Source organism: Fundulus heteroclitus, chromosome 22 (genome assembly GCF_011125445.2).
Source record: "Fundulus heteroclitus isolate FHET01 chromosome 22, MU-UCD_Fhet_4.1, whole genome shotgun sequence".
NCBI classification, from domain to species: domain Eukaryota; kingdom Metazoa; phylum Chordata; class Actinopteri; order Cyprinodontiformes; family Fundulidae; genus Fundulus; species Fundulus heteroclitus.
Window position 1 is genome coordinate 37,621,696 of NC_046382.1, and position 23,060 is coordinate 37,644,755.

The 23,060-nt window shown below is 41.2% G+C and overlaps 1 protein-coding gene across 3 annotated transcripts in view; it reads left to right on the forward strand.

Moving 5' to 3' along the window:
* The first annotated feature begins 425 nt into the window (after window positions 1-425).
* atrnl1a (attractin-like 1a) overlaps window positions 426-23,060 on the forward strand; it is a 410,176-nt gene continuing 387,541 nt past the window's right edge. For all 3 annotated transcript variants that reach the window (XM_012872822.3, XM_021321643.2, XM_036126662.1), the window contains exon 1: window positions 426-1,032. In XM_012872822.3, the coding sequence (XP_012728276.2) occupies window positions 752-1,032 (281 nt within the window). In that variant the 5' untranslated portion in view covers window positions 426-751. The remainder of the gene's footprint in view (window positions 1,033-23,060) is intronic.

Consider the following 23,060-nt stretch of genomic DNA (forward strand, 5'->3'; position numbering starts at 1 on the left):
ATAGAGAACCGTCCGGCCACTACTTTGAGTTTTACCTTAATGTTGCTTCCGTGGCAGGTAGAGGAGTATTGACCCCGGTAAGGATTACTGTGTGTGTGTGTGTGTGTGTGTGTGTGTGGGGGGGGGGGGGTCACATGATGATGCTGCTGCAGACGGAGGCCACCAGCTTTGTCTCTGCCTCCTTTATTAAAGGGACCTGCCCCTTTAACCACGTGCCGGGGCCGTACTGCTCATGCTCGGGGCTTTGTGCAGGGCTCTCCCCCCCCCCAGTCAGGAACCAGCTGTGGAGCCATCACACAGCGGAGAGAGGTGCCGCTCCGGGCGAGCTGCGGCTGTCGCTTCCACGGACACGGAGATCGGGGGTCGAGATCTTTGTTACCGGATGCGGAGCTGCGCAGGAGGAGAGGATGTTGCTTACGTCTCTTGGATGTTAATTTCCAGCGCAAAGAGGGCATCGTCCTGCCATGGTCGTGTGTTTACTTCCTGACATCGGGACCTTCTCAACAGCTGAAGTTATCTGGAAGATGTTCTTTCTTGTTTGTGCGCCGCGCGGTGCGGATCGCCCCAGGCGGAGATGCGTCTGTAAGGTTTTCTGACTGCTTCCATCAAAGTTTCCTCCCCGTTTTGTACCGTCCACCGCCTCAATCCGCGCCGCTCAGCATGCTCTGACAGCCCGCAGGCGATCGTCGTTTCCAGGTAACTTCCACGCCGAGGTTACAGGCTCCTCTATCCCCGACCCACGTCGCCGCCAATGCCCGCAGATCAGCGCGCAGAGAGCGGCGGCGTGTCTGGAACGCAGCGCGCTCCCCTCATCATGGAAGCTCCGTCCGCCCGGAGCAGGTCACCATCAGGGGTGTGGAAGACATACCTGGGATTACTGATGCTGCTGCATCTGGCGCTCCACGCCGGGGCTTCGTCGGCGCTCAGGTCCTGTGATAAAAGCTGCTTTTCGGGCAGGTGCGTCAACGGGAGCTGCGTGTGTGACCACGGCTGGGTCGGGGATCAGTGTCAGCACTGCCAGGGCAGGTTCAAGTAAGTTCCACGGTGATCTGATGCACTTTTTGGAGTTTAAACCTCTGCTTTCATCTTTTACCTTCACCCTTCCAAAAAAAAAAAAAAAAAAAAAAAAAAAAAGATAGAAAGAAAAGCAAATGATTACTTGTGTGTCTTGTATCTGTGTATGGAGGTATGAGGGGTGATTAGTGTCACAGCACAACCACACATCACATATCTTGACGCGCAGTCACCAGTCTTGATGGATGTTTACTACTTAACTCCAAGTATAATGATGTATCCTTGCAGGAAAGCACCACTTACATGCTTAGTCCACGAACACACCTAGCAGTCTGGACATATTTCTGAGAATGACTATATTTGTTTTGACAACACAGAATGAAGACTGCTCTCAGATTGGCAGAGCTCTATCAGACCTAGGCACCGATGTGGCTTCAGTTTACTACGCGGTGAATAGATTTGTATGCAGAATAATTTTTTTTCTGACATTTCCCGAGGCGAGTCAGGCCGTACGTCTCTCTTTCAGAGTTTGGTAATCACAATTTTTTTTTTCAAGCCATCTCCCATAACCTGGCTTCCAACACATTTTCTGCAATAGTTCCATATCAACTATCAACATCAATCATTGATATTTCTACAGAGTTCAGATTTAAGGAGCCACAGGGGGAAAAAACAGGAAAAAAACAAAGAGCAGAGAAAGGAGGGAACAAACAGCAAGGAAGAAAGGTTCAAGGAAGATTTTATGGATGGACTGACTGAACAAGAGATGATATGGAGTTAGAGGAATGAACGGCTGGATGGATGGAGGAGGAAAGAAATTAAAGAATGGACGATATAGAAGGAAGGACAACGTGGATAGATGAATTGCTGGATTGGGGAGAAACAGATGGATGGATGGATGGATGGATGCAGAAGGTGGAAAAAGGGATGGGTAGGTGGATGAATGAATGAATGGATGATGAAAGGACGGTAGCAGGAAGAAACGAATGGAGGGAAGAACACGTGGATGAATAGATGAATTGACAGGTTGGGCGTGGAACACATAGACAAGTGAATGAATGGATGATACACCAGGAAGAATTTGATGGATGGATGGACTTTTAGAAATTATATTTCTGCTGGAGATGACAGTTATTGATTGAGTTAATCTAAAGTTGATTGATTATATCGACCGGATAAGGATTCATTGACAAGCTGCAATTTTCTCCATCAAGAGGGTCTTTCTATAAAATGAAGGGCTATTTTTATATATAGCATACTGAATATATAAAAAGTCCCATCCTCCTGGGCACATTACAAGTTCAAGCACACGGATGGGCCTCCATGTGCTTAAACAGCAGCGCTCCAACTGCAGGCTGCACGAGCGCGAGCCAGCAGAATTGACAAAGACTCCTGGATGGGTGTCTAAACGTTTTCAGAAAAAAACTGAGTGAAGGTCCGGTTGCCTCCGATTTAAGCCTGCTTGCTGCTGGGATGAGCCGGATAACTGATGACCTATGAAGCATGGTAGGTAAGGCATCATGCTACGGGATGTTCCTCATGCTGTGGTTTACGGCCTGTTTATGGCAAAGCGAAAATCTTGGTTTGGTTTAAATACATCAAAAATACTTCAAAAAAGTTATAATAGGTTCTCAACGACCCTAAACACACCAGCAGCGAGAAGCCACTTGTTTCCAGATCAACAAGATCGTTGGATGTGAAGGAGCTCTCAGGAACACTAGTTGTATACCTAGATATTATTGCTGTTATTGAATAGTCCAGTATTCTCCCACTTTTTGTACAGTAATAACAATTGTGATACATTTTCCTTCATGGTTTGACATGGAGTAGAATGTGCTGCTATGATTGTGAACAGAAAATGTATTTTTAAGAGGAAAATGTTGCTTTTGTTTATGTTCTTTGGAAGAAAAGAAAAAAAAAAAAAACAATCCCTCAAATGATTCCACTTTTTCTGACCAGCCTTGTTGGCGTCCCTCACGCGCACAAGGCAAAGACTCTGGAGTCCAGATCAGCTATTTGTCTTGTTAGAAAACCTGCTGCAGCTCCAGGAAGACTATGAGGCTGGAGAAGAAATGTTGCACTTTCTCTCTCTACCTGAGAGAGCAGCGCAGACAATTAAATCCCGTCCCCGCTCCCTCTGTGTCTGTGGCCTTATTCACCCCTCACATCCTCCAGGGAGGAAGAGGTTACCTTTGTCACCTCGCTTACAGCCTGCTCTGCACAAGCAGGCAGGAAGACATGGCAGCACTTCAGTCTGAGCTTTTCTCTCTGGGGGAATTGCATCGATTTTTTTTCTTCTTTTTTTTTTTCTTTCTTTCTTTGATCCATGTGATTGTTTCGATAGAGGCAGACAACAGATAACAGCTGTAGGCTGAGCGACAGTCGATGCAACAGGGATACTTTAGTTCTCGTGGCTTCACAGTGGCCCGTTAGTGTTAGGTAACGCTGAACGGTTCTTAAATACCCCGAGTTCTCTACAAGTGTCAGAATCAGAATCCACTTTATTTGCCAAGTTTGAGGGTAAAAACAAGGAATTTGACTTCAGGTTCCAATGCGCGCACTGTGGAGAAAACAGACAGACAGTAACAACAAGCAGAACAGCAAGTGTAAGTGTGTTTGTGTGTGCGTATGTATTTAATTATATATATATATATATATATATATATATATATATATATATATATATATATATATATATCTCAAAATCTTTTTTTTTTTTTGCTTTTATGTATGGTTTTTGTCTCAGTAGAACAGCTTGCTACCCTGGGTGTAATGTTGATCAGAGACACAGCCTGGGGATAGGAACTGGTTCTGTGTTGGCTCGTTTTAGCCATCTGCTCTGTAACGCCGCTCTTAGGCTAAAAGTGACCAGGATGAGTTGGGTCGACGGCCCCTTTACTGGCCCTGGACCTGTACAGGTTATGCATGGATGGAAGTCAGGTCTGGATGATCCTCTCTGGAGATTTCATTGCTCGTTGCAGTCTGGACTTGTGTAGTTTTGCAGATCAGCTAAACCACACAGAGATGGATGAGCACAATACAGAAGTCCACCATCATCTCCACTGCCTTTAGCGGGTTAAGCGTTGTGGGCACACCGGTAGACCGGGCGATCCGCCTCCTGTCTGTGTGCAGAATCGTCACCGTCCTGGATCAGATGACAGTGGTGTCATCGGCAAACTTCAGGAGTTTCACAGGCGGGTCCGCGGGTGTGCAGTCATTAGTGTACAGAGAGAGAAAAAAGGAGGAAATGGTTGTAGGATTCACTCTTCATCTCCTTCAGATAGACGTTTTGCACATTCATGATGTTTTCTTGAGTTCTATGTCATACTAGTTCTTCTGCTCTTTTGTCCCCCTGATCAAAAAGCTTTTGTGGCATAGATCTTGTCACGTGTGACTGCCTGCTCGGGTCAGATAGGACTGTTTGATTTTTGGGACAGTTTTCACAATGTGCACCAACTGTGACATTGATACTCCCTTTCAAAGGGTGGTGCCATCCACATAAGGGACAAAGAAAATGTAAAATTGAATCAGGAGCAGAAGCAAAACTACAACCATGTTTCTGATGAGGAAAGATAGTAGTCCTGTTTCCATCAAAGTTTTTTAATGTGCATTTTGAAGTATTGCATTAGAAAAGGTTGTTGGAAACGGTAAAATTCGAGTTGAAAACTATAGTTGGTAATCCTGTTGGTAATCCTGAACCAAACACGGAGAAGCAGCATTTAGTTCCTATGCTCCACTTATCTGGAACAAACTTCCAGAAAACTGTAATAGTGCGGAAAGCCTGAGTTCCTTTAAATCGAGATTAAAAACAAATTTGTTTAAAATTGCCTTTGAATGTTCAAGTTAAACTGTTTTACTGTTTTTAAATGTTCTTTTTTTGTTTCTACATTCTATCCCTACTTCCTATATTTTAATCATGTAAAGCACTTTGCATTGTCTCTGTACTGAATTGTGCTATATAAATAAACTTGCCTTGCCTTGCCTTGCCTTGTTCAGAAACACTTTTAGTTATACTGGGTGAAATGGTTCTTCCATCCTGAAAGTAGTTAATACATTATGTATTTAAAAAAGAGGTTAAAAATGTTTGATTTCTGTGAAAGCTTTAGGTCTGTAAAAATTCTGAACAATCACTGCTCGTCGCACCGAAGACCAGGGAAGGGTCATAGTTTTGGTTCTGCCCCCATTCCCACCAGTCCCTCATCTTCCAGGCTATCGCCTTATCTATTGGTTGTCCCACATGCCAATCATTCTGACACGCTCATGCGACGTTAGTGTGCATAAACATTCCCTGTTGGTTTCTGCGTGCTGGCTAAATACTTCTAAAACACTTCTAGTGTTTATGTATCTGGTTAGCTTAGCAGTTAGCTTAGCGATTAGCTTCGGTGTTAGCTGTTCATTGCAGCTCCACTGCTCACCGCATACTTTGAACATGGCTGAGAGGTGCAAGAAGCAAAGCACGTAAGTGTTTGAGAAGAAGAGGAAGGCCTCAGTAGAACGAAATATAACAATAGTGGATTTTAGAAAACTTTATTCATGCAATTCCCCCAGAGGAGCGAAAGAGCAGATAAGTCTTATGCATGCATAGTTATTCAAAAAGGGACTCTGCAAAATTTCTGGAAAAATCACCGACTCTACCTTTAACTCACAAAATTTCGCAAAAAAGGTTTTACGCTCGCTTGAGGTAGTTTTTGACTTTTTCCAAAAAACGGTAAATGCACTAAAGAGGAGATGGAAACACATTTGTTGAATTAGTTCTGACGTAGCGAACATTTAGCTCACATAACTGATCAGCTGTTTTTGCTGCCGGCGTCTTCCCGCATATTCCCATAATGCTCGTGTGGACCAATGAAGAGACTCGTGCGTTTCTTAGTCGTATTCGTGAAACGAAAACAAATCAGCACATTCATCAAAACCGTGCTTCGTCACTGATCTGTGGTCCGTGATAGTTAGCAACCTCTTCATCCTGTTTATTACAGCCAACGTCAACGTATGAAGACTTTACGCTGTGTGTCGGCTGGTTAATTCTCTACAAACCGGTAAATTGAAATGTGCCTGATGCACATTTTGTCATGAATCAGAAACAGAGGACCCTGAATTCAGCCAGACAAGCAAAAGGTTGTAATAAAAAGGTGATTTATTAACAAAGCAAAAAACCAAAAGAGGGCACCAAGCCAAAAAGCAAAGAGGCAGTGTCCAAAAAACTTAAACAGTCCACAGCCAACAACCTAAAATAAACTGGTCAGAAGTCAGGCTGGTCTATTAACAAAAAGAGCAGAACAGGTCAAATAATCCAGGTAAAAACTAACAGAATCAGGTAGGGTACAGGCAGACAGGCAAAACAGGATCAGACTTACCCCAGGCAGGAAAAAACACAAACACAATGATCGGGCAGAGTGCAAGGGACAGAGGCAGCTATAAGTAGGGGAGTGAGCAGGTGAAAGGAATCAAACTAATTAGACTAGGAGGAGCTGATCAGGGAAGTGGCTGGAGGTGGAACTGAACTACTGACATGTGAAAACAGGTTAAACTAAAACAGTTCAAGAACCAATCTGAAACACAAAATAAATGACAAGACCCAACCTAAGATGGAACTCAAATCAAGACTGAAACAGGACACAAGCTAAAATAGAAAACAAGAACCTAAAAACAGAAATTAAAACTAAGGCAGGAACTCAGACTATGACACATTTTCTTTTTTGCAACTATTTAAAAGTTCAGTCAAAGTTCACATGAGAATTGGATGGAAACACAGCTAGTGTGGGGCCCTCTGCCATTTCTCAGGAATCTTAAGGACACAAAACTACGTTGATATCCTGGTCCAAAATCATTTTATTCTTCTGGTTCAATTATTTTATTGTTTTTCAACCACTAATGTTTCTAATACCCAAAACCTGACAATCTTTGGAGCATATAGAGATAAATATTGTCAGTGGCTGCTTATCTAAGATGATGACAACTCCCACTCACCCGACACAGCCCCCACTTCAACACCCGATCTATCCCTTTTATTGTCTTGCCAACTCGTACAGTAATTCATCTACAAACTCCTCCAAGTTGTCCTTGAGGTTTTTTAAACTCAGCAAACAGAGTTAGAGAAACCCTGCAGCCAGAGGTAGTTCTTTCTTTTCTAACGGATTGACAACCATTGTGGCTAAATCAGCTACTTCTCAGGCTGGAGAGCAGTGGAGCAGAGAGAGATGTACTTTAATATCAGGGCTGTGTCTTGAAAATACTCGGTACCAAAGCTTTAGTGGTCTTTTTATTGCAACTGGGATGATCCTGACAGTGAAAAACACGCTAGCATGTTAGATCCACACGGACAGATCCAATAAAGCAGAAAAAGGAGGCAGACTGTTTGTGTATTGATTCGAGGTATTAGTGCTCTGTGTAGTTTTATTGGTCTCGCCTTTTGTTTTCCAATGATGTTTTCTCTTCTCTTTTTATCTGTCCTTTTCCTTTTTTTGTTTAATTGTTCTTTTTTGTATCTCAGATGAGGTATGGTCTTGTCTCTCGATGCATATGCCCTGTTGACGCAACTGCAGGAAAAACGGCTACAGATCTTAATACCAAAGGGATTCTGCCAGCAAATGCAGATATTGGTTTTATTATAGGAATATTCTTTACTCTGAATTATTGCTTTTTGGGGAGTAGCATTTCTAATATTTACCAAATTAGGGTTTCCAGATATCTAGAATTTAGATATAATGTGAACATGATGTTTGTATTAACTGAACAACCCAACAAATGTGCACAGTGATTATCAATGACAGGCAATCTATTCTGTGTTTCACCATGAGCTGATTTAAAAAAAAAATCAGATTATGTTGCATTCAAGGCTATTTCAGTTCTGTGTAATAATTTCTCACTATACCTAACTTGCATATGTTATAGCTTACAATGAGACACATCTGGCTGATTGGAAATATCTCCGTTTGCGGAAAAAAAACACCCACATTGAGCCTTGGTGTGGAAGCAAAAGGAACGTCAACCATAGCTCCTAATAATAGAGCAGGGTTTTAAAGATACAGCTGGCACACTATGAGTCCAAGCTGGTTAAATAGCTGACTGATGGCTGGTTACTGGACCTACAGAGTAACACAAGCGCAATAAGCTGATATTATGTTGTTAATGACTCCATTAGTAATTAGCTACTGTTGTAGAGCAGGACGACAAAAAGGGAGAATAATCTGGAAAAATGTGCTTGAAAAGTAGAACCAAATTTATATTTACTATACTCCATATCAGGAGTCACCAACATGGTGCCCGAAGGCACCAAGTAGCTCCCAAGGACCACATGTGGTGGCCACAAGCCTGCTCTAAAAACAGCACAATCCACCATTGAGCTGCATCTAAAACTTAATTTTATTTTGCTACTCTTCTTGTTTAATCACACTTGTGTTTTTTATAAATTTAACATTACAATGTGTATAACAAAGCATGAAAAATGTATTTATTTCACATAAAGTTAAGGTGAACTGTGACTTCTAGCGCACAGGTCGGTAGCCCTTCGTATGACTCTGTACCAATGAAGTAGCTCCCAGTTTCAAAAAGGTTGGCGAACGCTGCACTATATTATTGGTTAAAGGAGCAGTGAGCATTTTTTCACCACTAAGTGGGCTGTTGAGCATTGTCTGTAGATCAAAATAAGATGTGTATCAAGCATCGCCTCTCTCTGTCTCCACTCCAGCTGCAACCCCCTCACCCCACCACCCATCGCCTCTATGCACATATTAGCAAATAATAGATACACAGCAAAACAGCATCACCTTTCAGAGGAACATGTCCAGTTAAGAACTAAGTAACTCATAACTTTATAACAAGAGAACTTTTTAATCCACTGGGCGGGCTCTCCAACACTTTGCTCCTACACTACACTACTCTGACGGTAGCATTTAATGGGGAGGGAGGGGCTACGCCTGGATAGCAGCTGTTCAGAGGGGTGTACTGTACGTGCATGTGCGGCCGGCCCGGCTTGTAAACAAAACTGGAGAACAACACAGAGATAGTGTGTGACGTCATACCATATCTATCTAGAAAAACAACAACGTTATTTCACAAAACTGTTTTTAGTTCTTTCTATCTAAAATAACAAAATCTTACTTATTGCATCTTTAAGTCTGTGTAAACAAATTATGAATGACATTAGGAAATTGATTAATCAATATGATTTAAATTAGCAATGGGAGAAAAGATTGCTGTAATTTTTCTGATCAATTTTGCACATTAGTTTTTCATTTTTGCGTACCATGAGACTGCCAATTATTCCAACCCATGCCTAATTTCAGCTAATATGCTATTGGGAATCACTGGTTGAGCTCCAGGGTGATGTTCTGTTTAGATTCCAAACTAACTTCCTTCTACAAACACGGGACATTAAAAGACTGAATTTCAAAGAATAGAGCACATGAAAGCCCTAGGAACGTTTTATGGAAAACCATTTAAAAATATATATTTGAATTTTTCCAAGACCAAACTGGACCTGCGTGTTCAAGAGGAATACGGGCTTGGCTGATGGCAAGCAGTGTAATTAAGGGGGCATTCGGTTTAATCGGACTCTGGTTCGTAATAAACCACAGTGATTTGTAAAACTTGCAAGGAAGCGGTAAAAACAAAGTCTGGTAACGCAACCAACTTGTTTCATCACGTAAGCCGCTCACTGCCGCAGCAGCGTGAGCCGTTTTAGCCCCGCGCCGCTCCGCGTCATCTTCGGAGAAATCTTATGGAGCTTCTTCCAAAACAAAGCAGGTATAGCAGCTAAACTGGGCTCCCTTCTTTGTGATAAAATGGTATTGGTATATTTATTTTGGTCATTTTATCGATTATTTTAGTTTATTCTTTGTCAGTATTTAAATACATAACTCAGGTCTCTTAAGTTATTTTTCTTTAAAAAAAAAATTGTTATGGTTAAAAAAGATGGTTAAATAAAAGATTGAATTGGAATTCTGTGTTTGTGTTCTTTATTAAAATTAAATCATTTAGCAATGTCATAAAATGTCCAGGCAGAGCTGCACATAAAACATGGTTTTAAATATTTTCATTAATTATCGATATCGATCAATATGCATTTTTTTTTTTAGCGATAAGCTTTTTTTCTATATCGTCCAGCCCTATGCGAGTGCATTTGTGTTCAGACATGTGGAGAGACATTCTCGAGAGGCAGGACTGGCCATCCTTCCTGTTAAAGACAATGCAGTTACAAATGTCAATTTGTGTTCCTTACATTTCTATTAGTGTAACTTCTCAGTTTAACAAGACAACTGTTAAATGGAAGAAGTAGTCACCTCTTCCTGGTTGGTCTCCTCACCAGGACAGGCCTGCAACTGAAAAAGTTGACATTGACAAATGGAAGAGACACGTTCCAGGTGCTGCTTGATAGCTGCTGGACATAAACCGACAAAATTCAGAGGGTATTGCTTATAAAAGTTATGCTTAATTTAATGTATTCTTTTGATTGATCTTAGATTTAGACAGTTGTATGGATTTTTATTTATGTATATATTTATTGGGTACTGTGTTCTGTTTTTGGTGTTAGATTTGTGTAATTGTTTCATGATTATCTTCTTTCATGGTTTATTCCTGTGAACTGTTCAGGGTAGACTGGGTTTTAAAAGATAACGAGCAGCTTTTGGTATAAACGAGGGTATCGGTGTACGCATGACGTGCAGTATAGCAATTCATCCACCTCAAAATGTACCTTATTGTTTTGCCTCTCCATTAAACATTGAGCCTCTGCCGGTCAAAACTGACAAGCAGCTTATGAAACGTCCATGCTAAGTTAAAGTGCCCCCTTAAACCACTTGGGTGATGCTTCAGCTTCGGAGTTATCATCATTCTAAAAGGGAACTGCAGGTTTTGGCTGTTAATTTTAGTTACTTTATCCAAATGAGCGTTTTTTTTTTTTTTTTTTTAAATAGTGCGTATAAAAGGCCCTTAATAAAATTGCTTGCAACACCTGACAATTCCCACATTTTATAACATTTTAAACCCAAAGCTACAGTGGATTCATTCAGACATTATATGTAATTCAGACACAAAATACAAGCATATAACTGTAATGTACAGTGGAAGAAAAATTATTTGGTTACAACTGGTTTTAAAGTATTTCTTTCAAAGAAATACATAAAGGTGACAGGCATTTGTGAGTACAATTGTTCCTCTGATAATCTTAAAATCCAACTACCTAAATAAAAAATAAATAAAAAAAATCCAACTACCTTTAGACTTTAGGCCAACTACGTGTTAATTAATCTGGGGATAAATACTGCTGAAAAGCAATAAAGAGCTCCTGTAGGGTTGGGTTTTAACACAATGTGGAAATACTTCTCAAAAGAGCGCAGTTCAAGCCATCATCGGGAAGTGGAAGGAGTATGGCGCAACTGCAAATGTGCCAACATGACCATCCATTGACAAGCCAGGCAATCAGAGAATTAATTAGAGAAGTAGCCAAGTACCTCCGGCTGATGGTAACTCTGGAGGATGTACAGAGATTCTCAGCTCAGGTGGGATAATCTCTCCATTAGGAAAATATTAGCTGTGCTCACTACAAATCTGGTCTTTATGGAAGAAGACCAAGAAGAAACGGCTATTAAAAGGGGGCCAAAGTCCATTTTGCAGTTTGTCAAAAGCTCTGTAGGAAGTCACAGCACTGCTTTTTTTTATCCTAGTTTGAAAAAGCTATTTGTGGGGGGAAACTAATGCTGCACATCACCCTGAGCTCACCCAACCACTGTGAAACATGGTGGTGGCAGCATCATACAGTGGGGCTGCTTTTCTTCAGCAGGATCAGAGAAACTAGTCAAAGCTGAGAGATGTTTATTAAAGGAGGGAAGCGATCAGACAATATGGGCCTATCCCCAGTTAGCCCTTTAGTTTAGTGCCGCAAATCGTCTTACTGGCGTAACAGAAGAATCCAGTAGCTTCAGCAGCCCCCCGTGTCATGCAGCAGAGCTGGGTTAATCTATTTTCCAAATTTTTGGCTTGAATAAACCTCTGCATTTTTTCAATTTGTCTCTTGGGTGCCATGTGCAGGCAGCCAGGAACACTGGAGGGCCCAGCAAATGAAGTGAAGCTGATCAAACATTTGGAGCCATTATCTCCCAACAGAGATGCGGAGTCCTGGGAACGGATGGCCGTGATCCTATCAGTGGAGAAGAAAAAGACAGATCAAAGCATTTTTTTTGTGCATTAAAATAAACAACAAAAAAAAAACAACAACAACCATGAACTAAATTCATATAATCAAATCTGTATAGTAAAAACACAACTTGAGGTCAGTGTATGGCGAGAAGGGCAAAGTAATGTTCCTCTTTCATCCTGAAGAAATTCTGGATTTTTTTTTTTATTTGCAAAATGGGATTACAGTGTTGGATTAAAGCAGTCCACTTCATGACTGATTTAATCTGCTATTAATACTGTGAGCGCAGCTTTTATGTTATGGGAGCACTGAAAATCCCCTTTCCATGATATTTGAGTCCATTATGGTCATCAGCTCCCTACAATGTCCTTGACTCCTGTAAAGTCATCCTAGTTCCCCTGCAATCTGAATTCTGACACTTCACACCAGAAAACTACATTGGTCTTGATCAAATATTCCTCTGGACACATTCATGATTCTGTTTGATCGCATTAGATATAATATTTGTACTTTATTTAGAAAGTATCTTCTGTATACAACCAAAAACTGTTAACAATCTTATCTAATATATAGACATTTAATTTCTGGCCTTTCTATGCACAATTTTTGTCCTTGATTTGAGCAGGTAAATAAGAATATCTGCCAATGGAATGAGTATTTTGACCCCTAAAATAAGATAATTAGATATACTGCACTTGAAATAAGATGATGGAGATAAATTGTTCCTATTTTAAGTGCAAAAATATTATTCTATTGGCAGATCATCTTATTTACCTGCTCAAATCAAGGAAATAGACAAATTTTAAGAACATTTTGCTTATTTTTAGTTCCGTTTTTGCAGTGTTCTCACCCATGTTCTCCAGCTCATTCTGGGAGATCACAAGGTGTTGATGGAAATATTCCAAAACGAGGTTCCCAGGAAGCATTTTTGAGAGACAGCTGGGTCACTTTAACCGACGCCTTTCAAAGTGGATGAGCAACAAGTTTACTTTAGCCTCTTTTCCACCGGCTCAATTTGGCCAGGCTCTACTCGGCTTCGATATTAGATAAGATAAAAAAACTCCTTTAATGTCTCACAATGGGGAAATTCGGGTGTGACGGTGGCAAAGACAGACAGAGTTACACACAAATAATAGTAATGAAAAACAATCTAATCTAATCTAAAGTTAATTCTAAAGCAGCAGGATGAGCTTTATCAGAAACGTCAAAATATCGCACTGTTATTGTTAATATGCCATATTCAGGTAATAAATATTCAAGTTAAACAGTGGAAAAACTTGCATATTACAGAATTGAGATACTATGCAATGTACATGATAGCACAGCAGCTTGTCAAAGTAGCTAAGAGGTGTGGAAGTGTGTCTTAGTGTCTGAGAAGCAGTGCCAATGATTCCTGATCAGATCAGAACCCGTGCAACCATCAGTGTTATGTAAACAGTTATTGAGTTTGATGGGAGCAGCAGAGATCATAAAGCCTGACAGCAGCTGGGAGGAAGGACCTGCAGAAGCGCTCCTTTGACCTCCTGGGATGCAGCAGTCTGTCACTGAAAGATCTCCACCTCTGCATCAGCTCCATGGGTGGGAGACAGCGTTCGTCAATTATTGTTATTTTTCTTACAGTCCTCGTGTCTCCCACCACCTGCACTGAGTCCAGGGGGCATAGCAGAACAGAGCTGGCCCTCCTGATCAGTTTATCCAGCCACTTCATCTCAGCTACATGTAAGCTGCTGCTCCAACAGACCAATCATAAAGAGGGCTGATGACACCACAGAGTCAAAGAAGGTCTTCAGGAGCGCCCCTGCACTCCAAAAAACCTCAGCCTCCTCAGCTGGTAGAGTCTGCTCTGACCATTCCTGGAAAGAGTATCAATGATGTGACTCCAGTCCAGTTTATTGTTTAACACCCAGGTACTTAGAAGAGTCCCCTATCTCAACATTTGCTTCCTATGTCAGTGAGTTGAGTCTGTGTCTGTGAAAAGGACCACCAGTTGCCTTTTCCCTGCATTTAACCTGAGATGGTTCTGCTGGAACTAGTCTACAAAGCTCTGTTTCCATTGTCTGTACTCTGACTCATCCTCATCTGTGATGAGAGCAACTATGGCAGAGGCATCAGAGAACTTCTGAAGGCAATCTGGGGAGTTGATGGAGATGTCTTCAGTGTAGAGGGTGAACGGAAACTGTGCCAGTACAGTTCCCTGTGGTGCTCCTGTACTACAGGGCAGCCTGTCAGAGAGGAAGCTCCGCTAGGGCTGTGTGATATGGCTGAAAAATGGATTGTGATATAAGCCTTTCACATCAGTCAGTATCTATAATTATTGAGTAGTATTTTGTTTACCTATTTGAAACAAGGATGAGTGAAAAAAAACTGTATTTAAACTATATTCTATTTAGATGTAACCTTTAACCTTTAAAATATATCAGCCCTACTCCAACCTAGCTTAGCTTAGCCGGGAGAAATTGAGAGGCTAAATTTCCCCGGCATACTATGAAGTTCTGGATCGGTGTTCAATGGAGTTATTGAACATTTTCTCAGACATATTTTCTATTGATATTGATCAAGTGTCTATCGCGATATATATTAATATTAATATTAATATATATCTATATCTATATCTATATATCTATATATCTATATATATATATAAATATATTAATTTGTCTGCAACCCCATGAGGGAATAAGCAGGTCAGTGAATGGATGGATGGATAGATGGATATTCATTTGTTGCCCAGTCCTAAGCTCTGCGTTCTCACATACTACGGTTGACTAGTGAGGTAATTCGGTATCCACTCAGACTGGTGGGGGTCCACTTCTGACCACTCCAGCTTGTCCTTTGGATGGATAGTGATGGAGGCAGAGTGCTTAGCATTTCAAACTAGATAAATTATTTCAACAATTTAATTAAGTCATATCAATTTACAGATTTGAAATGGTCATAGAATTTAACAGTTAAAATGTCCTGAAATATTATGGATTTGGGTTGAAGAACACGATTTATACCAACCTGAGCCGTTTCTTTCTCTTGCCTCAGAAGTCAGAGCAAGTCAGCATCAGATAAATCAAAAGGTTTGTTACGTTGCTGTTTCCTAAAGATTATACCAAAGGTACACAAACAGCAAATCATTGCAGAATTGAAATGTTAGCGCAGGTAGGGATTGGTGCTTACACTGCTTTTCAAACCAACACTGGCTAATAATAATCACTTGGTTCTTCGTCAAGTGGTGTCAAACTGTCAGGTATACAGCTTTGCTTGCTAGTTTGCGTTTGTCAAATAATGAGAAATATGAGGCTTTTTTTTCCCCAAACAGTTCTGACTAAAGCACTTCCAAAAGGTCAGTTGAATGTGAAACTTTAACAAACATTCCAATACAAACCTTTAAGGAAGTCTACTTATTCAGACTGCTTTCACTTTAGCATTTTTTTGTGGTGGAACGTTTTTCTATGGTGTGTATCGTTTGACGAGTTTGTTAAATTATATGCTTTAGTTCCTATTGAAAATCTAATACCAGCTGATGCCAGTCGCAACCTTCCACATAAACCAAAAACTTTTGTGACTTGTCAGGGATCAACTAGTTCAAAGGCGCAACAGCAGTTGGATTGAATAAGAAAAAAGGGAATTAACAATGTTTCTCTGGAAAACAAAGTGAGAAGAGATATGCAATTTTTGATCTTTGACAACAAGAACAGTAAAAGTTTATTAAATACTTGGTGATAAATACCTTTCTTCTTTCAGTTCTTCCCTATTGAGCGGAAAGTTGACAAAGCAGCCAAATAAAATCCACCAATGGATCCATCATAAAACAAACAAAAAAAAGGAATTTGTATGAATAAGTGAAAATCTGTGACGAGGTGTATGATCTATATAAACAAACTCTGGTTTGTTTCTCCTCTTGGTGCGGTTCATTGGTGTAGATGTGATGACTAATAGTTCTAGTGTGCAGATTTAAACAACCGTACTGAGATCACCTCCAAACGAACTCTGGAGCGGCTGGTTTATGGTGTGAACATGGTCCAACCTAGATCCGACACAGCTACCAGCTGCTCACTGCAAGCTTGAATCAAACGCCTACCCATAGCTGGGTATGCGTTGTGTTGTGGGAAGTGCATAGAGTAAACAAAGGCTGCATGTCTTTTTCTTAAAGGTATACTTTGCAACCGGGGTTGATTTTCCAGCGAGGCTCCCCCCAGAGGGCTAAAGTAAAAGTGCACTGTCATAAAGATGCTCAGCTGTTCTCCTGGTTTCTCCGTCAAGCCAGGCGCGGTTGTTTTGAGCTTAGCAGACAGGCGAACGCAACAAAAAGTGGAAAAAACGGAAGTACAAACAATGACTAACACAGTGAAAGTATGAACATGCACACAGAGAGAGAGAAACCATTCCAATGTTACTTACAATCGCATCAGCAGAAACGCGAGGTCTGCGTCAGCCTTGCAGCCTTCTTTTTCTTTTAGCTCTCGCCATTGGGAAAAAGCTTGCCCGATGTTCACCCGTGTACGACTCCTCTCTCTGTCCAGAGCCCTGTTCCTCTTTCTTGCCTGCTCCGACATGGGCTTTCGCTGTTTTCTTGCTGGTTCCGCCATGATAACTGCACAAATATCGCCACTGCGCTAGCAACAAGCATGCCTTTAACTGGGGGCGTGTAGCAGTTCTCGTAGTAAAGCAAGACCGACTCTCGCGGTCTTGCACCAGACTTCTGAGCCTGTGGGTGCGGGCCGAGTGCTCCTGCAATTGCAAGTGCGGTATTTCCCCCACAGACCCCCAGGGCGGCTGAGAAAACCTTAGTTCAACCTGAAATTACTCATTTAATCACCCAAAACGGTATGGAACACATTAATTAACTGAAAAATTTTGCATAGCATGCCTTTAAAGCACAAGGCCTCATGCAACCTTCAAGACATCTCAATTAGCTGGTTTCCTGCTCAGCTAATTTAGCCTGAAATAGTAACCCAGAGAGACACAAACTATACGATTAAATTCTCTGTGTTTTCTGCTAGCTCAGAACCCAGCACCTGCTTCCTGAATTTCCATTTGGTTCTCTTTCATCGAAGAGACGTAACCAATAAACAGACTGAACATTCTTACGTGGTTTGTGGTGACAAGCTCTGGTAAACTTGTTTTCTCTGCGTCACTTTGACTAAAAACACCATGGTTAAAGGAATTACCTTGAAAAGTTCAAACAGAAATATTAAATATGATCTATCGTGGCTAACTTTGTTATCATGATGGGTGCCGCTCTTTCCCACACCATGGCTTTCCATGTTTTTTTGTGGGTGGAAATCTTTCCAAAAAGTGAAATTTAGCTTTGTTGCAAGCAACAATACTTAGTTTTCTTTTTTCTATCGGTTGATTGGAAATGTGCAGTACGGGTGGGGAAGTCATGTACCCTGTGTCCTACTGAGCCTGGCCCATTGTCTGATATTTAATTAAAAGTACTTCAAACCATAGCAGTTTTATGATGGACATATTTTGCGGTCTGAAAACCCTACCCTTTCACGACTTTAACCCTCTACAACTTAAAAAAAAAATAGGTTTACCTCTTTTGATGTACCTTGACGTCTTGTGCTTGCACAAACGACAAAATGTGTCTACTCTGTTTTTTTTTATTACAACTGCAAAATGTTTGACTTGAATAGTCTAGGTGTATGACTGGTTATGCTCCATGAGGCAGTCCAGCTTGCTGCTTTTACAGCATCAATAGTTACCTGTAAAGTTACATAAAAAGTGTTCCAGGCGCATTCAAAATAACTCACTCTTTCATGACATCATTGTTCAACATTCTGATTCCCTTTTCATGGGATGAGTTTTTAACTTCATTAAGCCAGTCATTGACATGAAAAGGAATTACACATGCATTGACTGAAGGAGTCGGTCAGTTTAAGTCTTATTTAAGTAGTGGTAATCCTGGCAATGCCTTATGCAGTCAGGGCCTTTCCACAGAGCACATCCAATGCTGGAATTATCAGTGCTTTTGCTTCGTCCGACCTGTCAATGTTGCCAGGTTTAGACGGAAACAAGAATCCAGAAGTATAAGAAATAAAAAGAAATAGTCACAAATCTTTAAAAATAAAGAGAGGGGGGGGGGTGAGAGAGAACTTGGCATTTTGGATAACTGTTACAGATGGAGCAATGCTCTTCCCTATTGAAGAACAAATGATTATAATTTTAAATGACCCACTAATAATAGACTTAATCTGATGCTACATTTATCTTTCCTTTAGGGTTAATAAAGTATTTTTGAATTGAATTGAATTCCCTTTTGATGGAGTTAGTTTACCTTGTCTTGACAGTAAAAGACTACATTTGACACCTTTCATTCCATGTTAATGCACTACTGTATGTATAAAATCTTAAGCCAAACCCTTAAGCTAAGATCAACAGGGAAACTGATATTCGAACCAGACAGTGTTGGGCTTAAAATATTTATTTGAAGAAATAAATGAACAAAAACTAGGTGCTGGCTGGTAAAATTCCAGAGTAGAGCAGGTGACAGTCAGTGTCCACAGTAGTCTGCTCATGACAGGAGGTGATTGGCTGAATAGGCTGAAGACAGTGATCAGGTCTGTGAGACGAGCTAGAGTCATCCACGGAGAGGTCAGACAGCAAGAGGCAGACAGGTCCAAATGGGCTGGGCAGGAATTAAAATCAAAAGACAGTCCAGGTCATGTCCGGAGTCAGAAGACCGATGAGGTATCCGGCAAGAACTGGTCAAAACCAGGCGATGCACACAAACGCTGTTTGTGTGCTGTAAGAGGAAAGGTATATATGGGATCAGTCACAGGTGAAACCCATGCAGGTAATTAGGATCAGTGCAGGTGAAACTCTTCCCACTAATTAGCAGAGTGGTGCAGCAGAGCAGAGACAGACAGACAAAAATAGCAGATGACTAGAATGCATGACAAAAACACATACTCGATAGGCAGCACTTGATGTTTCATACAATTTGCTTCATTCCTCTAAACAAGGGCTGCACAATATTGGTAAAAAAATTAATTGCAATTGCTGAATATTGTGACGATCGTATTGGCTGCAATCAAGCCCAATTTCCTATAACTCCTGTTTTATAGTTTGTTTCATCACAATATCTCCATCCCTCTCCATGAAGCTGCAGTATCTCAGGCTGTAATATCTGCATCGGTTGAGGGGATCAAGGGTGGGGAATGTCCATCCAGTCAAACAAATCCAGGGTCGGGGTGCAAGGCATGAATGCATAGACCTTGAAATATAATATTCTAAAGATGTTGCATCCAAGTAACCTCTGTTGATGTTTGATTGACGGGTGCAAATTGATACATTGTGTTTCTGTAGTTATAGCCACGTGAAACTGGTTTTTACAGTTTTCCAACTCAAATGGCTAAACACTAAACTGTGTGACAGCGGCTTTAGAGGGAATACTTTAAAAGACCTTCAGAAAAACTAGAAAATTGCTTCAAAGAATAAATCAAATATTTCTTGTTGAAAACAAAGCGTAACTACAATGACATTGATTTATAATGTTTGCACTGTATTTTGAAATGTATGTGGGCCTTTTTCAGAACATACACTCTTTCAATTCTCAAAATAGGGACTCAAAAACAAGACGAAAGCCAAATCAGAGCTCATATTTAAATTACTCTAGAGGCTTTATTTGAAAGGAAACAACTTAACGTTTTTTTTTGTTTGTTTGTTTTTGCAAAGTGAAGTCTTTAAACTTTTATTTGTGGTTTTGAACAATTTAAAAGTCCAGTCATGGTCTTTATAATAAATCACTGCCTTGAAAAACCATAGATGGTTGCAGACCCAAGGCAATCTGTACATAAAACCTGCTGGATCTCTGATGCCTGAGAATAAAGCGAATGAAGCCACGGGTAAGTTAAAAGCAGCCGCGCGAGTGTTTTTAAGTAAAAGACAAGCAGAGAGCGGCCTGGCCAGAGTGTTTTTCTTAAATCGGACTCATCATCTGGTGACACTGGCCTCACCCTGAGTGTTCTGGGGCGTGTTTAAGCCTCCAGCAGTGCTCTGAGACGACGACGCAGCTCACACACCGCCGCCGCCGCCGTACCGCGCTGAGTCGTATAGTGTGTGTTAGTGGGAGCGTGTGTGGGAGGGAGGAGCATCACACCGCCATCTGTCCTGTGCAAGTTAATCCTGCCATGATAAGAGTGAGAGCAAGGTCAACACACGCACGCGCGTACACACTTACAGAGCGGGACTGCTAGGTGTGTTACATGAATATTGTTCCCCCATGTGTTCCTCCCCCGAGGCATTAGCAGCATCACAAACAGGGGAAAAGGTTTTTCTGTCACGACGTCACTGGACTGTATTTGCAAAAGCTTTATTTTTTTAGTTAATTGAAGCGGATCAGGTGTCCTGTTATTGCTTTCTTTCCTACAGGTTCAAATACAGACGCATGTCAGCAAAATAGAACCCGGTCAGAGGCAAATTCTGTAAATTACCTCTTTGTGAATGAAAACTAGAGCAAAGTGGAATGGTTTTTATAATCATTTTGATTATTTGTACTCTAAATTTTCCAATTAAACATGGTAAATTATATTAGTGTAAATTATCTTCTTTTTACCTGCCTTTTGTTTGGCGTGTTGCATGGTCTCTACGATGGTCTTCATGCTGAGGTTGAATTACACACAGGTGGACCATGGTAATTAGGTGAATGCTCAAGGTTCTAGAGTTCATTACGGGGTATTATATGCAGCAAACGTTTCAAACTTTAATTTGTAAAACATTTGATAATCATGCAGCCTTTTCCTTTCACATCATAAGATGCCATGCTCTGTGTTGCTATACGTTATAAAGTCCCAATAGAAATCTAAAACAAAAGCCAAGGAAACCCAGGGTTTCAGATAATATTGTGCCTATTTCCCTTCCTTGTTTCACTTGGTTTGAAGGAAGGGAGGAAAACATGTGTGTGCATCACAGCTACTTGGCAAGAGTTGACCTAGAAAGATGACAAGGCTTGGACCACCCGGTAGAAAGTGAGAGCTCTCCGCAGCTTCCCCTTAGACAAAAAGGATTGTTGCTTGAAATACGTGTCCTTTCTACCTTTTTCTCCCCGTCTCTGTCTTATAAAAACACACACACAAAAAAAAAAAAGACAAGACTGACTGGAGAGCCAGGCATCAATATTGGGTCTGAGATAGAAAAATAAAACGAGCAAAACTGCACATGGGTAAACAAGCAGACACAAACAATCCAGACCCCGCTCTCTGCAAACACGCCTGCCCACCACACGCTCACAGAGGCTCACACAGAAAGACAAACACACAAAAACACCGGAGGCACACAGGAAGGACAGCTCACGCTTTAGCAGCGACGTAAAATAAGAAAACACACCTTGGAACCAACTGGAGATGTTTTTTTTTCTATTTTTGAAGAAAAGTCCTACTGGTGTATTTCTCTATGGATTAACTGGGATGCACAGGAGGCCACAGAGGGCTCTGATGGGGGAAAAGTGGTGGAGTGAAATAAAAGCAGAGGAAGGTCTAAATCCGGGGGCACCCTGTGTCAGCAGAGAGGAAAAAGATCAGCAAGTTCTGATGATCTCACACACACACACACACACACACACACGCATGCACGCACAGCCGCTACTGGGAAGAAAGCCCATCCTCGCTCAGATGGCTCTTTAAACTTGCTCCTAGGAATCATCAGGGTGTCTGTGGGGTCTTAAAAGGTCTTAAGTTTGAAAATCAAAACTTAAGGCCTTAAAATGTCTTAAATTCATAGAATTATCATGTTCAAGTCTTACATTTTTAAAAATATACCATAAATGTCTTACCCCCCGTGTAATGCTATCTCGAATGCACAATAAAATGCTCCCCCAACTCTGAATTGTGCTCTAATAAATGTATGTACAACTAAAAACATGCAACCTGCCAATCAGCTTTCGCGTCATTGCTTAGTCCGTATCACTCCACTTGATGGTCAATGTGTGGAAACAGATAAAGTAGTGCTACTGTGCTGATGTCATGGGAAAATGCTAATTTAGCAACACTTGGCAGCAAAAGAGCCAGTTTAAGGCTTGGTTAAAGTCCGCTTCAAACGGCAACTTTGAGGCCTACTGCTGCTTATGAAACAAGTAAAAAAAGAAAAAAGAAATTCGTACCCGGGTCGGCCACATACAGGACTAAGGCTTCCATACATGGGTGGTGCGCCACCAAAGCACGCCCCAAGAACTCAGTTCTAACGTGACTGAACCGTTCGGACTCATGTTCAAGAAAGCGCTGAATGGATGAAAAAATAGTTTGGTAAAATAGTTCTAAGTTTATCAGGATTTTGTTTTTTACTAGCGTTTAAATTTTCTATCTATCTATCTATCTATCTATCTATCTATCTATCTATCTATCTATCTATCTATCTATCTATCTATCATTAAACCTTTGCATAAACTTTGATATTGTTTAAGTTAATCTTGGCTGCTGAGCCTTGTCTCTCTGCCAGTTATTTGTGGGGCCATTGTTCGACATGAGGCTTTTTTCAGTTGTGTTTCACATCGTGCTGCCGTCCATGTGAAACTGAAAAATTACTTTTGCAAGCTTCACAAAAAGCACTCTGAGAATCACCTTTCACTATTCTGTGTTAGAAACTGTTCCCCAGTCTTTGTAGCAGCATTTCTTTACCTTGAAGTAGTTTCCTTAATATTCTGTATTCATCATAATGGATGATGGTCAACTCTTGCCAGCTCCCGACGGGGGATTCGTCGCCCTCCATGCTCCACCAGCCGGGCTGTCGACCACAGCGTGTTAGCCCGCCTAGCTCGGTCGGCTAGCACCACCACCAGCTGCAACAACACCGCACTCAACTTTGCTCTGCTTAACATCCGCTCACTGACAAGCAAGGGACATCTCATTCAGGACCTCATCACTGACCGTAAACTGGACTTTCTCTGTTTAACCGAGACCTGGCAACAGCCCCAAGAATACTC